The following is a 17,413-nucleotide window of genomic DNA, read 5'->3' as shown; positions in this document are numbered from 1 at the left end:
AAGAAATAAAACATCAATGTGAACGGGATTTAGTTCATTTCCGCTCTCAGGCGGTCATTTGATAAGAATCGTAACAAATAGGCAAACCAAAAATAAATAATAAAAATAATACAAACCAAACATAATAATTTATTGTTTTTATTGTGATTTAATGTATAATATTTATTCTAAAATATCCATTTGACCCAGTCTCAGAACAATAATAATAATAATAATAATAATAATAATAATAATAATAATTAATCCTGGTGGTCATGTTCATGGCCAGGGATAAGCAGCCTGATGCTGTCGGTCCGCAGGATGGCATACAAACTGAACACAGCTAAAAACGTGACACTGAACACAAAAAGCCAGTCGATGCTCCTCACTGGGATGCTGAGTAAAGGACCAACACGATCGTCATCGGTCACCATTTCACCTGCAACTGCTTCAAATCCTGAAATACAAAAACAATCAAGTGAATATGTACAGTGTGTTTGTAGAGTATTCAGACCCCTTGTGTATATACTGTATATGGCAGTACAAACCGATTATATAAAAAAGGAAATTTAATTTGACATTTATTTACATTTATCAGAGTAATAAATAACTGAAGATGGCAGGTCACAAACTCTCCACCATATTTTCTGATTGATCTTGAGAGGATCTTCTAGGAATTATTATAAACTCAAATCAAGGTGTGTAAATGTTGTAGAGACTTGTGAAAGCAACATGAAAATGTTTTCACACTGTTATTATGAAATATTGTGTGTAATATATGGCCAAAAACACCAAAAATACAATATTATTTAAATTTATAATACAAAAGTCTGCAAATGTGTTTAGAGAAACACACACACACACTGGACACCACGTTAAACAGTTAGCAAACCAGTTGGTTAACCTGTGAGCTGAAATGATACAACAAACATCCACACACAACAGGCACGCTGTCAGGAGGTACAGGTGATACACACACTGCACACTTCTAAGGAGAAGTAGACTAGAATATGTTAAACAACCTTGTGAGTGTGGCATGCTTACCTGTTTGATTAGCGATGAAGGCTGTTAGCATCTCAAGTGTTCTCTCTGTGTGGTTAAAGCGTGCCATTGGCTTAGTGCCTTGAAAGAGTAAAATGTTGGGCACAGCAACAGTTCCAAAGCGTGTTGACAAACTGCACACACATGAAAACACATTTACAAATCATAAAAAGTAAGCAACTACATTTACTTATAGAGCATTTACATCAAAATGCTATACAATACAAGTAAAATGAAAACACATCAGACCAGTTTCATACATTCTAAAACCACAAAAATATATTTGAATTGTTATCGTACACACAAACGTTTTGCTGTGCACACCTGCTGTGTTGTGAGGCATCAAGTGCAAGGAAATGCATGATGGGAAAAACTCTTGGCAGAGCATTAAAGTGAGGAGCGAGGTGGGCGGAGAACTGACACCAGGAAGTGTAGAAGAGAACTAATGAGCATTCTGAGCTGTTTGAGTTCAGGAAATCCATCAGATCCTTTGGGGAATAGAAAATACACAAACTTTAAACAATAGAATGTGCAGTAATAAAATAGAATGTATGATGATTTATTGTTTAGTGCTGTTGTACATAACCATAATTGGATTCATTTGCTGGCCGCTTTATTATTCATTTAGGTAAATCATGAGTCAGCAGCTCACTGTAATGAGTATACAGGTCAAGAGCTTCAATTATTGTTCACATCAAAGAACAAAATGGGAGAAACTGATCTCACTGACAGAAAAGTGTTGTCAGGTCTATTCCTGTTCTTCCCTTGTCCAGTGGGTCTGTGAGCCTGGAATTCCTGTTCTTACCTGACAGAAGACAAACAAGAAGTGTTGTTCTGCTGTTGTTGAACAACCACCTCGAAGTTTGACATTGTGTGTTCTAACCTCAGTAGTTAACACTGCACTTCCTGTCAGCCAGAAGTCTCTCCACAGCAAAGTGTTTCTCCCTGCAGAACTGCAGCTTACTGAGCATTTTGTTTCAGCATCACTATGTGTAAAACTATAGACCTCCATGTGTGAATATAAGGCCATCCTTATGTTCACCATAAAAAATAAAAAGGTAGGTAGGTCTATATATTTTTTTTCAAGGTTCAATGTAAAAAAAAAAAGTAAAATTTTGTTGGTGATGATTACGTAGGTATGACTTTAAACAAATTAGCATATGGTGACGTCACTGACTGGGTCTTCAACCCGTGTCTTCGGGTGCATCATTGCAAACCTCATGTTGATGCTGGGCAGTTTTTCCAAAACTTTGTGCCAAGTTAAAGTGGTGTCGAGCTGCTTTAATGACTTTTTTAGATATATTATGGCGCCCGAACCCGTTAGTATTCTTTTATTGCTTTTGTATTACTTGCTTGTTTTTGTATTAGTAAAAAAAAGGTCGGTCTTAACGCAAATTTACAACCTGCAAGTCGGTCGGACATAAAGCAAAAAAAAATAAAATTCCTCAAGTTACTGGAGGAATCATTTCAACCCTACTCTTATAGGTCATTGAGTAATTTCTTCTCTTCTTAACTACATAAATTTGCCCCATAATAACTTCTTTACCTCGTATCACTGCTGATCACTGCCAGTGCTAGTCTGAGCTTTATAACTACCAAAATGTTATGAGAAACTAAACAATCCCACACAGAACAATGCCAGGCAAGTTTTACAGTGCAGCAGATTTGTAGGCTACCTGCGATGCATTGAGAACATGCACTGTGAAGTTCTGAAGTCCAGTGATGCTCCTTTTATCACAGCTCACTTTATACGTCTTTGCACTTTCTGTGGAGTTCTGCTCGTCACCTCCTGCTGGATTTTCTTGCTTCATCTCAATCTCCTTCTCCATCAATGCCTCCTGTTCCTTCACAAATTTCTCCTTCTTCAGCCCCTCTGTCACTTCCTTCTCACATGGTTTAGAGATCTGTCTTTTAGGAATAAGATCTTCAATCCCTGCTGTGTTTTCAGACAGATCCGTCCCCAGAACTGCATCAGCAATTTCTGCCGTCTTAAACTGTCTTTGAGAGAGAGATTCTGAATCCTCTACATTCTGTCCATCACAATCGAAATTTAGTCCATCAGCAGTTTCAAGCTCTTGCATCACACCTTTATCTGTGAACAGAAATAAAATAAAGATTGGTTTGGTTTAAGGTAACAGGTACTAAGCCTAGGGCTCACTGCTCTGTGTGACAGCCTGCAAACATCCTTCACATGCATGGGGTCTAATCCTATCCTCAGAGGGTTGTTGTGACTGCAAGTTTTCATTCCAACCAAACAAAAGCCACATCTAAATCTACTGGAAGTCAAATTCCTGCTTTATTAAAATGAAAACCTGCACTTGCACCAGCAGATAATACTGGACACATCTGATGACATGATCTAACTTTTTTTTTTTATTTTTTACTATAAACACACCACACAGATTAAAAGTCTGGAGAACTGGTGAACTTCCTCCTGAATGTACAAATTGATAGTGGACTTCCACACAAGGCAGAAGAACCACTTATTATCAATGGAACACCAAGTGGAGAGATTGAATAGTTTCTGCTAATCGGGTATTCATACAGGTCCTCTCATGGTCCTGTCAGATCAGTAGCCTGTTGAAGGCCTGGAGTGTTTTTCTACCTTAGACACTTACAGGACTAAACAGCACTAAACAGAACAGTCAGCTCTCTACAGGGTGGTGTGATCAGTGTGGTGTATTATCTGCATTATAGTCTGAGTGTATTAGCTCCCAGTCCATCTACAGCCAGGTTCACTGGACCTGGCCTGGGAAAGAGAGAGAAGGACCTCAGCCATCCCAACAATGGACTCTTCTCTGGACAGGAGTCTTCTTGTGGTCAGGGAAACGCTTCAACTCCTTGAAGGCAAAAGAGAGGAGCTTCTTCCTGCAACACATTCGGGCATCTTGGACTTTTCTGGACTTGTTTCATAAAGGTCATGACCTCAACTGGACTTTTTGCACTGTAATCTTATCAGCCAATGTATTCTTCTATAATTGTCTACATTTCCTCTTATTTTTCTTTGTACAGTCAAATTTCATTACATTACTTTGTTATTCTATTTTATCTTCCTGTTTAAATCCTATATTTTTATAAAACGGCTAGTCATAAAAGCATCACACTGTGTGCGAGAGTGTGTGAGTGAGTGTGTCTGTGTAAGTGTGTGAGTGTGAGTGAGTGTGTCTGTGTAAGTGTGTGAGTGTGAGTGAGTGTGTCTGTGTAAGTGTGTGAGTGAGAGTGTGTGTGTGTGTGAGTGTGACTGAGTGAGTGAGTGTGAGAGTGTCTGAGTGGTTTAGCTTGTGTTTACACGTAGTATATTAGCTACATTAGCTTAGCTTACCTGACAAAGTCGCTGAAGAAATATGAATTATCGCTAAAATAAACCACAACGCAAATAACAATCCTCTGAGTTTTTCTGTGTTAGTGGTCATGTTCAGCTGCACATTAATCTCCTCATGTGAATAATTATAGTAATAAAACTGCGCCTTTACGTCCGTCCATCACTCGGCTAACGCTAATGCTAATTTCTTACTACACCCCGCGACAACGTCGTTCGCCAGAGAATCGGTTCTTTGAATCGGCTCATTATGTGAACGTTGGAGGACTGTAGGTCTGCAACCATAGATATATACACTAGATGTTAACCATAGTTTCCCTGCAACTTGTCCATGACTGACGTCTCTGTTTATCACTTGGGAATCTACAAACACATTCAGATTCAGATTATTTTATTTAATACAATGTCAGCAATCAAAAGATATTTTCATGGCAAAAATTATATTACAAAAACACAAATATCATAAATACAATAAAAACAAAAATATAAACAGCAAGTCATATTATACATTTTTTAAATTAACATAAGATAAAAAAATCCAAACCCTTTTCAGGCATAATGTAATGAAATATGTCCTTAAGTGAAGTAACGTGATAAAAGAGCATTCTGCTTGTGTTAAGTCCAGGACAATCTAATAAAATATGTTAGACAGATAAGGGAATCTTACAGAACATACAGAAACGAATTTCTTTCGTTTGAACATCCAAACGCAGCACAGACATCCGGCATCGTCCATGCATTTAAAGAACAAGAGCACTGTACAAAGATGGCAGCGGTTTTGACGCATTTTTAGAACCCCAAGGCGACATCTATGTATAGATATCTATGGTCTGCAACAAACCACTGTATTGCTCCCAGTAATGCAGAACAGGCACAAAAAAAATTTAAAATTAAAAGTCTCTAACGAAATTGTATTCAAAAGATATAGACATGAAAACAATATAGGATATAAAATACAATTACTAAATAAATAGCAGCAATATATAATTGTAGCAAAAATTATATAAATGCAATAAGTCAATGTAGTGTAAAATAGCTCAATATTTAATACAAAACTAATTCTTAGAAAATTTTATTTCATCATAATGTTATTTCAAAATACCAGTCATCTGATTTTCTTAAACTTCATAAAACTAGGTTTTATTTCAAAATGCTAATTTTAATTTTGTTAGACTTACACTTCCATACAAAAGTATTGGAATTCAATTCAATTTTAAACCATTTTTCACAATGGACATTGTCTCAAAGGAGCTTTATAGGAAAGGGCCAGTTTTTATATATTATAACTATATATTATATATATATATATATATATATATATATATATATATATATATATATATATAACTATGTTATAATAGATTAAAACTTTTAATTTATTTTTCACATTTTTTACTTTATGTATTAGCTTGCACTGTTATGATTATATTGGTGTATATATATATATATATATATATATATATATATATATATATATATATATATATAGCAAAGACAGATGAGAGGCACCAGTCTAGTAGGATTGAAGAAAGTGTAAAGGACATTAGACACTGGATTAACATTTGAGTGCTTAACTCTGACAGACAGAAGTTCATGTACTGGATGTTCAGTAAGAGCACAAACAAGCTCCAGTTAGTCCAGAACACAGCAGCTAGAGTCCTAACTAGAACCAGAAGATATGAACACATCACCTCTATCTTACTCTCACTGCATTGGCTCCCAGTAATATTTTGCGTTGACCTGTCTCTTCTCAGCTGGGCGGCTGCTGGTTAAATGGCTGCCCAAATGGAATTGTATTATTCATAGAAAAATAGTACAAGTTGACTTGTGTGCATCACTTTCAGTATTTAAGGGTATGAAAATTTAAATGTGTTGTTGATCAGTATTTTTTTATGGAAACAGATCCACCTTATTTTATGTAAAAACATTTTTGTACATTTTGTAATTTTGTGCTTTGTGATTGATTGTAATTGGAGTCTTTGTAAAATTGGTAGGGAGAACAACTTTATATCTTAACCCAAAGACTATTGAAAACCTATAGGTGCACTCAGTAATTAAGGACTCACATGTCTTACTCAATTATTAAATGTTTTGTTTATGTAATGCTGGTTAATATTTTGACAGATGTCTTGAGTTAGAATTTTTTTCAGCTGACGTCTGTCATTTCATGTATGGATTCGGACAGGACTAACATCTCTGTGTTCATACTCTGAGGTAGGAGTGTCTGTGCTTTACATGTGGGCGTTGCACAAGACCACATGTCCAGGATGCATGGATTGTTATGGTCATATGACCGATCGATAGTAAAATGACGGCGAAAAAGAAAGCGTCACGACACTGGAGTCGAGAGGAAACATTGGGTTTAACTTCTGTTTGGAGCGAACCTACGTTTCAGTTTGAAAATTGTATACACAACCACAAGGTTTGGGAGACAGTTTATAAAAAAAAGTTTGTGAGGTTGCGTCCATCCATACAAAATACCTTCAATTGGGTGAAGTGCAAAGACCGCATGGAATATCTGAAACGACGTTACCGCGAATGTGTGAAGCATAACAAGAAGCAAACACATTTACATCCATTATCGGTGTGCAAAAAGCATGAACTTGAATACGGGTGCACTAGAGTTAATATGGTAGTTCATGTTGACCAAAACAGACAAGAAAAACTTTGTTGCTTTAAGTATCATGGGGTCCTGTTCACGAGTGAGGAAACGATGGAGCAGGAAATCGGTGTATCTTCTGCAGTGATGCGGTCGATATACCGGTCTGTTTTGGTGAAGAAAGAGCTGAGCTGCAAGGCGAAGCTCTCTATTTACCAGTCGATCTACGTTCCTACCTCACCTATGGTCATGAGCTTTGGGTCATGACCGAAAGGACAAGATCCCAGATACAGGCGGCCGAAATGAGTTTCCTCCGTAGGGTGGCTGGGCGCTCCCTTAGAGATAGGGAGAGGAGCTCGGTCACTCGGGAGGAACTCAGAGTAGAGCCGCTGCTCCTCCACATCAAGAGGAGTCAGCTGAGGTGGCTCGGGCATCTGTTTCGGATGCCTCATGGACGCCTCCCTGGGGAGGTGTTCCGGGCATGTCCAACCGGGAGGAGGCCCAGGGGAAGACCTAGGACACGCTGGAGGGGCTGGCCTGGACACGCTGTCTCTCAGCTGGCCTGGGAACTCCTTGGTATTCCCCCGGAAGTGCTGGAGGAAGTGTCTGGGGACAGTCTGGGCATCCCTGCTTAGTCTGCTGCCCCGCAACCCGGCCCCGGATAAGCGGTAGAAGATGGATGGATGGTTTAGTCCTTGGTTAACGACTGCAGCTAATCCATGCTAGTTACCCATTAGTTTGTGACAGTTAGGGAAACAGACAATGTTTGTGTCACAACGTGAAACAGGTTAGATCCAAATGCTGGTTTATTAGGCAATATCCAAGACAGGCAAGGGTCACACATCAGGCAAACAACAACATCAAAGGAAATCCAAAAGCAGAAGTCAATAATCCAGGTAGGTCAGGGCAGGCAGCAAACGTTCACAAACACGAAAAACAAGCAAGGTCCAAAAAAAAAAAAGGGAAACAGACAGAACAGAATAAACACTCAGTATGAAGACAGTGCTAACAATACCTCGCAACACGAAAGAGTTCTGAGTGAGCTTAAATAGACCGGGTGATTACAAATAGGAAACAGGTGTGCTGTGCAATGAATAGTGGGAAATAGAATCCTGATGCTCAAGTGCAGCAAATCCTCTGCAGGCCAGCAGAGGGAGCCCTCATGGCTCTCATAACAGTTTGTAGATTCCGAAGCCCTTAATAAGGACGTTAAAAATTGACACATGCTTTTTTTTTAAAGGTGAAGACCCAACTTTATGTATGTTCTGTAAGATTCCCTTATCTGTCCAACATGTTTTATTAGATTGTCCTGAACTTAACACAAGCAGAATGCTCTTTTATCAAGTTACTTCACTTAAGGACAGATTTAATGACATTATGCCTGAAAAGGGTTTGGATTTTTTTTTATCTTATGTTAATTAAAAATGTATAATATGACTTGCTGTTTATATTTGTTTTGTTTTTATTGTATTTATAAGATATTTGTGTTTTTGTAATATAATTTTTGCCATGAAAATAGCTTATGATTGCTGACATGGTATTAAATAGAATAATCTGAATCTTTGTAGATTCCCAAGTGATAAACAGAGACGTCAGCATTATATTGTGAAAAAGTAAATTGTCTTCATACAAAAACCTTACATTTTCTCTGGACTTAATGATAAATACATGTCTGACTGTTGGAACGAACCAAAAAAACTAGAAAATCGCATTCATGACTATTTATGGTGATTTTATTTCTTTGCCTACATTGACGCTGATTAATTAGAGGGGGTCCCCTGTACCAAGATGGCGGCTCTATTGACGCATTCGTTCCAATGTACTGCTGTAACCAAGGTGACATCTAGGGGTAGATATCTATGAGTTGGAAACATTATATGTGGGTGGGACAGGACCCACTTTTTATTAACTTCTGATGCCCGCGTGTGCATGTGTGTTTGTGTGTGTGTGTGTGTGTGTGTGTGTGTGTCTGCCCTTCCCCCCTCTGCAGTATAAACTGTAATGAAAGTGAATGTCAGCAGCTCCATTTTGTGACGAGTGAACTGTAAAAGATTTGAGGAGTAAAAACACAGTGAGTATCTAAAGCTCTAATATATAAACACACTGAAGTGACACTAGATACAGAAGAGTTTTGTGTGTTTGTACTGGAGCTTTAATGTACACAGGTTGTTTTATAACTTGATAGCGTGACTATTTCCTGTAAGTGAACTCTGTGCTGATTCAGGGTTTAATTTAACACACTGATGTTGGAGTGAAGTAAACATGTGTCCTGCTGTAATCTGGAGAAGGAGACATGACCTCCAACATGAGTGTGTCTGGAAAACAGGACTTAAAGAAATACGAGAGCTGAGTATTATTTATTACTGATATTTCTGTTCTAGAATGATGGAGGGAAAGAGATCAGACTCACCAGAACCCAGCTGTTTGTCCATGAAGAGTGACGACTCAATGAGACTTCCATATAACTTCAGAGACAGAGACAGTTCTACTGATGTGAGGTCAGTATAGTGAGGTGTTTTACAGCAGTGTTCCACCTGATCAAACTCACTGGTCTCATTATGAAGCCCTTCATGAGCTTTATCAGGTGTTGAAGCAGTAAAACACTAAACTGTGCAGTGCTGCAGCTCTCGGACTGGCAGTGAGGAAAAGTGCTTTAAGAGTTCAGTTCAGTCTGCAGTCCCTGAGCTGGAGGGTCTGTGGTGCTACAGAAGAACATTTACACCTGGGACATTAATGACAATATAAAGATTTTATTCATTTATTCAAACATTTGTTTCTAAACATGTTGGTGTCAGTTAGGAAATCCTGAAATCAGTGTATTGTGTTAAGAGGATAGTATTAAATATCTGTGTGTATATTTATTAGTGTGTGATTTGTGCAGCTATGAATACATATAGTCCATATTACATGATGGGTTTTGTTTGTTCACAGACCACAAAAATCAAACATCAGCAGAAAACAGCTGGACTCTATATTCAAGGTGTGTGTGTTGTGTTTAAAGTGTGTAATGTGTGTGTTGTGTGTAATGTGTGTGTTGTGATCCCTTGTCATGTCTTGATGTGCAGCAGCATTAAGGGTAATCAGTTGTATGAGTTTTAAATGTGATAATAAAAAAGACTTTTATTCTTGTGATAAAATAAAAGTCTCTCTCACTGTAACATGATAATATTTAGATCTGTTCCTGTGTGTTTCTAAGCAGGAGCTGGAACACAAAGTCATCACTCTGATAAAGAATGAGCTGAAGAGGTTTAGGAAGCTCCTGAGTCCAGATTACCCAGCATGCACTGAGAGGGAGGTGGAGGATGAGGAGGATCTGCACAGTGTCAGAGATGGAGCGCTGAAGATCACACTGGACGTCCTGAAGAACATGAACCACACAGATCTCGCTAACACACTGCACAACAGTAAAAGCTCTGAGTCATAACTTTATTCCATCAGCTTCACTTTAGAGAGAGGAAATAGTTTTAGATATGAAGACTTTTAGTTTTACATTTAATTTTAATATCATGTTGTATCTGTTCATGGTCCAGCTTCAATAATATTTAGTCCATCAGTCATTAATTAATAGCAGTGTTTGTACGATTTTGCATTATAACTATTTATTACTAAACTAGATATTACTTTGTTTATTAGAACTCGTCTCTGTGTATCAGACAAAGTTGAAGTCCAATCTGAGAGAGAAGTTTAAAAGAATTAATGAAGGAATCTCACAGCATAGAAGCTCAGCACTTCTGAATGAGATCTACACTGAGCTCTACATCACAGAGGGTTGGAGTGGAGATGTCAATAATGAACATGAGGTGAGACAGATTGAGGCAGCGTCCAGGAGACCAGCAACACAGGAGAAACCCATCAAATGTAATGAGATCTTTAAAGACAAGTCCATCAGAACTGTGCTGACTAAAGGAGTTGCTGGAATTGGAAAAACAGTCTCTGTGCAGAAGTTCATCCTGGACTGGGCTGAAGGAGAAGTAAATCAGGACGTCACCTTCATGTTCCCACTTCCCTTTAGAGAGCTGAATCTGATGAAGCAGAACAATCTCAGTCTGATGAAACTTCTTCATCACTTTTTCCCAGAAATAAGAAAACTAGAATCAATAGACTGTGACTCCTACAAAGTGGTTTTGAAAACCTCATCAAGGGGAATCTGCTTCCCTCTGCTCTCCTCTGGATAACCACAAGACCAGGAGCAGCCAATCAGATCCCTCCTGAGTGTGTAGACCAGGTAACAGAGGTACGAGGCTTCAGTAATCCTCAGAAAGAGGAGTACTTCAGGAAGAGGATCAGTGACCAGAGACTGGCTGATAAAATCATCACACACCTGAAGTCTTCAAGAAGCCTTTACATCATGTGCCACATCCCAGTCTTCTGCTGGATCTCAGCCACTGTTCTAGAGAGAATGTTGGGTGAAGTAGAGGGTGGAGAGATCCCCAAGACTCTGACTCAAATGTACACACACTTCCTGATCTTTCAGATCAAACACAAGGACCAAAAGTACCATCAGAAATGTGACCCTGATCCTCAGCAGACCAGAGACAGTATCATGGCACTGGGAAAACTGGCTTTCCTCCAGCTGGAGAAAGGAAACCTGATCTTCTATGAGGAAGACCTGAGAGAGTGTGGCGTTGATGTCAGAGAAATGTCAGTGTACTCAGGAGTGTGTACCCAGATCTTCAGAGAGGAGTTTGGGCTTCACCTGGGGAAGGTGTTCAGCTTCGTACATCTGAGTGTTCAGGAGATTCTGGCTGCTTTATACAAATTTCTGTATTTTATCTCAAAAAAGAGAAATGTGTTAGTGAAGCAAGATCTTAAAAGTTTCATCAGGAAGTCAAACATGTCTGATTTCCTCAGGAAGCCAAACATGTCTGATCTCTTCAGGAAGTCAAACATGTCTGATCTCCTCAGGAGTTCAGTGGACAAGGCCTTACAGAGTGAGAATGGACACCTGGACCTGTTCCTCCGCTTCCTTCTGGGTCTCTCACTGGAGACCAATCAAACTCTTTTTCGAGACTTAATGCCACAGACAGGAAGCAGATCTCACAGCAAACAGGAAACAGTGGAGTACATCAAGGAGAAGATCAGGGAGAATCCATCTCCAGAGAAATCCATCAATCTGTTCCACTGTCTGAATGAACTGAATGATGATTCTCTAGTGCAGGAAGTACAAACTTACCTGAACAGAGAAGGTGACAGATGTCTCAGTGACACCAGACTCTCTCCTGCTCTTTTACTGTAGATGTTCAATTTCCATCATCACTCTATTCTATGGGGTTCTCCAGTGGCAGAGCATCCAGTTCAATAACTTTTGAAAAGAGGCACAAACCACTCCAAAACAAGTTGCTAAATATTTATTTGGTCCTAAAGAACATACTACAAGTCTTTAATGTGCTATTATTTACTCTAGATGTTATGTGCTATTATTTACTCTAGATGTTCAATTTCCATGATCACTCTATTCTATGGGGTTCTCCAGTGGCAGAGCATCCAGTTCAATAACTTTTGAAAAGAGGCACACACCACTCCAAAACAAGTTGCTAAATATTTATTTGACCCTAAAGAACATACTACAAGTCTTTAATGTGCTATTATTTACTCTAGATGTTCAATTTCCATCATCACTCTATTCTATGGGGTTCTCCAGTGGCAGAGCATCCAGTTCAATAACTTTTGAAAAGAGGCACACACCACTCCAAAACAAGTTGCTAAATATTTATTTGACCCTAAAGAACATACTACAAATCTTTAATGTGCTATAATTTACTCTAGATGTTCAATTTCCATCATCACTTTATTTTATGGGGTTCTCCAGTGGCAGAGCATCCAGTTCAATAACTTTTGAAAAGAGGCACACACCACTCCAAAACAAGTTGCTAAATATTTATTTGGTCCTAAAGAACATACTACAAGTCTTTAATGTGCTATTATTTACTCTAGATGTTATGTGCTATTATTTACTCTAGATGTTCAATTTCCATCATCACTCTATTCAATGGGGTTCTCCAGTGGCAGAGCATCCAGTTCAATAACTTTTGAAAAGAGGCACACACCACTCCAAAACAAGTGTCTAAATATTTATTTGACCCTAAAGAACATACTACAAGTCTTTAATGTGTTATAATTTACTCTAGATGTTCAATTTCCATCATCACTCTATTCTATGGGGTTCTCCAATGGCAGAGCATCCAGTTCAATAACTTTTGAAAACAGGCACAAACCACTCCAAAACAAGTTGCCAAATATTTATTTGACCCTAAAGAACATACTACAAGTCTTTAATGTGCTATTATTTACTCTAGATGTTCAATTTCCATGATCACTCTATTCTATGGGGTTCTCCAGTGGCAGAGCATCCAGTTCAATAACTTTTGAAAAGAGGCACACACCACTCCAAAACAAGTTGCGAAATATTTATTTGACCCTAAAGAACATACAAGTGTTTAATGTACTATTATTTACTCTAGATGTTATGTGCTATTATTTACTCTAGATGTTCAATTTCCATCATCACTCTATTCTATGGGGTTCTCCAGTGGCACAGCATCCAGTTCAATAACTTTTGAAAAGAGGCACACACCACTCCAAAACAAGTTGCTAAATATTTATTTGACCCTAAAGAACATACTACAAGTCTTTAATGTGCTATAATTTACTCTAGATGTTCAATTTCCATCATCACTCTATTCTATGGGGTTCTCCATTGGCAGAGCATCCAGTTCAATAACTTTTGAAAAGAGGCACACACCACTCCAAAACAAGTTGCTAAATATTTATTTGACCCTAAAGAACATCCTACAAGTCTTTAATGTGCTAGTATTTACTCTAGATGTTCAATGTCCATTATCACTCTATTCTATGGGGTTCTTCAGTGGCAGAGCATCCAGTTCAATAACTTTTGAAAAGAGGCACACACCACTCCAAAACAAGTTGCTAAATATTTATTTGACCCTAAAGAACATAGTACAAGTCTTTAATGTGCTATTATTTACTCTAGATGTTCAATTTCCATCATCACTCTATTATATGGGGTTCTAAAGTGGCAGAGCATCCAGTTCAATAACTTTTGAAAAGAGGCACACACCACTCCAAAACAAGTGTCTAAATATTTATTTGACCCTAAAGAACACACTTCAAGTATTTAATGTGCTATTATTTACTGTAGATGTTCAATTTCCATCATCACTCTATTCTATGGGGTTCTCCAGTGGCAGAGCATCCAGTTCAATAACTTTTGAAAAGAGGCACACACCACTCCAAAAGAAGTTGGTAAATATTTGTTTGACCCTAAAGAACATACTACAAGTCTTTAATGTGCTATTATTTACTGTAGTTGTTTAATTTCCATCATCACTCTATTCTATGTGGTTCTCCAGTGGCAGAGCATCCAGTTCAATAACTTTTGAAAAGAGGCACACACCACTCCAAAACAAGTTGCTAAATATCTGTTTGACCCTAAAGAACATACTACAAGTCTTTAATGTGCTATTATTTACTGTAGTTGTTTAATTTCCATCATCACTCTATTCTATGGGGTTCTCCAATGGCAGAGCATCCAGTTCAATAACTTTTGAAAACAGACACAAACCACTCCAAAACAAGTTGCTAAATATTTATTTGGTCCTAAAGAACATACTACAAGTCTTTAATGTGCTATTATTTATTCTAGATGTTATATGCTATTATTTACTCTAGATGTTCAATTTCCATCATCACTCTATTCAATGGGGTTCTCCATTGGCAGAGCATCCAGTTCAATAACTTTTGAAAAGAGGCACACACCACTCCAAAAAAAGTTGCTAAATATTTATTTGACCCTAAAGAACATACAAGTATTTAATGTGCTATAATTTACTCTAGATGTTCAATTTCCATCATCACTCTATTCTATGGGGTTCTCCAGTGGCAGAGCATCCAGTTCAATAACTTTTGAAAAGAGGCACACACCACTCCAAAACAAGTTGCTAAATATTTATTTGACCCTAAAGAACATACTACAAGTCTTTAATGTGCTATTATTTACTGTAGATGTTCACTTTCCATCATCACTCTATTCTATGGGGTTCTCCAGTGGCAGAGCATCCAGTTCAATAACTTTTGAAAAGAGGCACACACCACTCCAGAACAAGTTGCTAAATATTTATTTGACCCTAAAGAACATACTACAAGTCTTTAATGTGCTATAATTTACTCTAGATGTTCAATTTCCATCATCACTCTATTCTATGGGGTTCTCCATTGGCAGAGCATCCAGTTCAATAACTTTTGAAAAGAGGCACAAACCACTCCAAAACAAGTTGCTAAATATTTATTTGACCCTAAAGAAAATCCTACAAGTCTTTAATGTGCTAGTATTTACTCTAGATGTTCAATGTCCATTATCACTCTATTCTATGGGGTTCTTCAGTGGCAGAGCATCCAGTTCAATAACTTTTGAAAAGAGGCACACACCACTCCAAAACAAGTTGCTAAATATTTATTTGACCCTAAAGAACATACTACAAGTCTTTAATGTGCTATTATTTACTCTAGATGTTATGTGCTAATATTTACTCTAGATGTTCAATTTCCATCATCACTCTATTCTATGGGGTTCTCCATTGGCAGAGCATCCAGTTCAATAACTTTTGAAAAGAGGCACACACCACTCCAAAACAAGTTGCTAAATATTTATTTGACCCTAAAGAACATACTACAAGTCTTTAATGTGCTATAATTTACTCTAGATGTTCAATTTCAATCATCACTCTATTCTATGGGGTTCTCCAGTGGCAGAGCATCCAGTTCAATAACTTTTGAAAAGAGGCACACACCACTCCAAAACAAGTTGCTAAATATTTATTTGACCCTAAAGAACATACTACAAGTCTTTAATGTGCTAGTATTTACTCTAGATGTTATGTGCTATTATTTACTCTAGATGTTCAATTTCCATCATCACTCTATTCTATGGGGTTCTCCAGTGGCAGAGCATCCAGTTCAATAACTTTTGAAAAGAGGCACACACCACTCCAAAACAAGTTGCTAAATATTTGTGTGACCCTAAAGAACATACTACAAGTCTTTAATGTACTATTATTTACTCTATTTCAATTTCCATCATCACTCTATTCTATGGGGTTCTCCAGTGGCAGAGCATCCAGTTCAATAACTTTTGAAAAGAGGCACAAACCACTCCAAAACAAGTTTCTAAATATTTATTTGACACTAAAGAACATACTACAAGACTTTAATGTGCTATTATTTACTCTAGATGTTCAATTTCCATCATCACTCTATTCTATGGGGTTCTCCATTGGCAGAGCATCCAGTTCAATAACTTTTGAAAAGAGTCACACACCACTCCAGAACAAGTTGCTAAATATTTATTTGACCCTAAAGAACATACTACAAGTCTTTAATGTGCTATTATTTACTCTAGATGTTCAATTTCCATCATCACTCTATTCTATGCGTTCTCCAGTGGCAGAGCATCCAGTTCAATAACTTTTGAAAAGAGGCACACACCACTACAAAACAAGTTGCTAAATATTTATTTGACCCTAAAGAACATACTACAAGTCTTTAATGTGCTATTATTTACTCTAGATGTTCAATTTCCATCTTCACTCTATTCTATGGGGTTCTCCATTGGCAGAGCATCCAGTTCAATAACTTTTGAAAAGAGGCACACACCACTCCAAAACAAGTTGCTAAATATTTATTTGACCCTAAAGAACATACTACAAGTCTTTAATGTGCTATAATTTACTCTAGATGTTCAATTTCCATCATCACTCTATTCTATAGGGGTTCTCCATTGGCAGAGCATCCAGTTCAATAACTTTTGAAAAGAGGCACACACCACTCCAAAACAAGTTGCTAAATATTTATTTGACCCTAAAGAACATACTACAAGTCTTTAATGTACTATTATTTACTCTAGATGTTGTGCTATTATTTACTTTTGATGTTCAATTTCCATCATCACTCTATTCTATGGGGTTCTCCAGTGGCAGAGCATCCAGTTCAATAACTTTTGAAAAGAGGCACACACCACTCCAAAACAAGTTGCTAAATATTTGTTTAACCCTAAAGAACATACTACAAGTCTTTAATGTACTATTATTTACTCTATTTCAATTTCCATCATCACTCTATTCTATGGGGTTCTCCAGTGGCAGAGCATCCAGTTCAATAACTTTTGAAAAGAGGCACACACCACTCATAAACAAGTTGCTAAATATTTATTTGACCCTAAAGAACATACTACAAGTCTTTAATGTGCTATTATTTACTCTAGATGTTATGTGCTATTATTTACTCTAGATGTTCAATTTCCATCATCACTGTATTCTATGGGGTTCTCCAGTGGCAGAGCATCCAGTTCAATAACTTTTGAAAAGAGGCACACACCACTCCAAAACAAGTTGCTAAATATTTATTTGACCCTAAAGAATATACTACAAGTCTTTAATGTGCTATTATTTACTCTAGATGTT

The 17,413-nt window shown here is 37.6% G+C and overlaps 1 protein-coding gene and 2 long non-coding RNA genes across 3 annotated transcripts; 1 reads left to right on the top strand and 2 right to left on the bottom strand.

The window, feature by feature from the left end:
* Positions 1 to 122: 122 nt before the first annotated feature.
* On the bottom strand, positions 123 to 4,581 carry txndc15 (thioredoxin domain containing 15). Its single transcript, XM_027168916.2, has 5 exons — positions 4,343 to 4,581; positions 2,697 to 3,112; positions 1,345 to 1,508; positions 1,024 to 1,154; positions 123 to 436 (listed from the first exon to the last, which is right to left on the bottom strand). The coding sequence occupies exons 1-5, from the start codon at positions 4,431 to 4,433 to the stop codon at positions 240 to 242; spliced, it is 999 nt and encodes a 332-aa protein (XP_027024717.2). The 5' UTR covers positions 4,434 to 4,581; the 3' UTR covers positions 123 to 239.
* LOC113657248 lies at positions 1,515 to 2,690 on the bottom strand. The gene is made up of 3 exons (XR_003444131.2): positions 1,904 to 2,690; positions 1,751 to 1,825; positions 1,515 to 1,671 (listed from the first exon to the last, which is right to left on the bottom strand). It is a non-coding gene; the product is annotated as an uncharacterized LOC113657248 (long non-coding RNA).
* Positions 4,582 to 8,951: 4,370 nt separating the features above from the next.
* LOC113657206 lies at positions 8,952 to 9,919 on the top strand. Its single transcript, XR_007138919.1, has 3 exons — positions 8,952 to 9,009; positions 9,320 to 9,436; positions 9,870 to 9,919. It is a non-coding gene; the product is annotated as an uncharacterized LOC113657206 (long non-coding RNA).
* Positions 9,920 to 17,413: the final 7,494 nt, after the last annotated feature.

The sequence above is a fragment of the Tachysurus fulvidraco genome, chromosome 21 (genome assembly GCF_022655615.1).
Source record: "Tachysurus fulvidraco isolate hzauxx_2018 chromosome 21, HZAU_PFXX_2.0, whole genome shotgun sequence".
NCBI lineage: Eukaryota > Metazoa > Chordata > Actinopteri > Siluriformes > Bagridae > Tachysurus > Tachysurus fulvidraco.
This window is presented reverse-complemented; position numbering and strand designations above follow the sequence as displayed.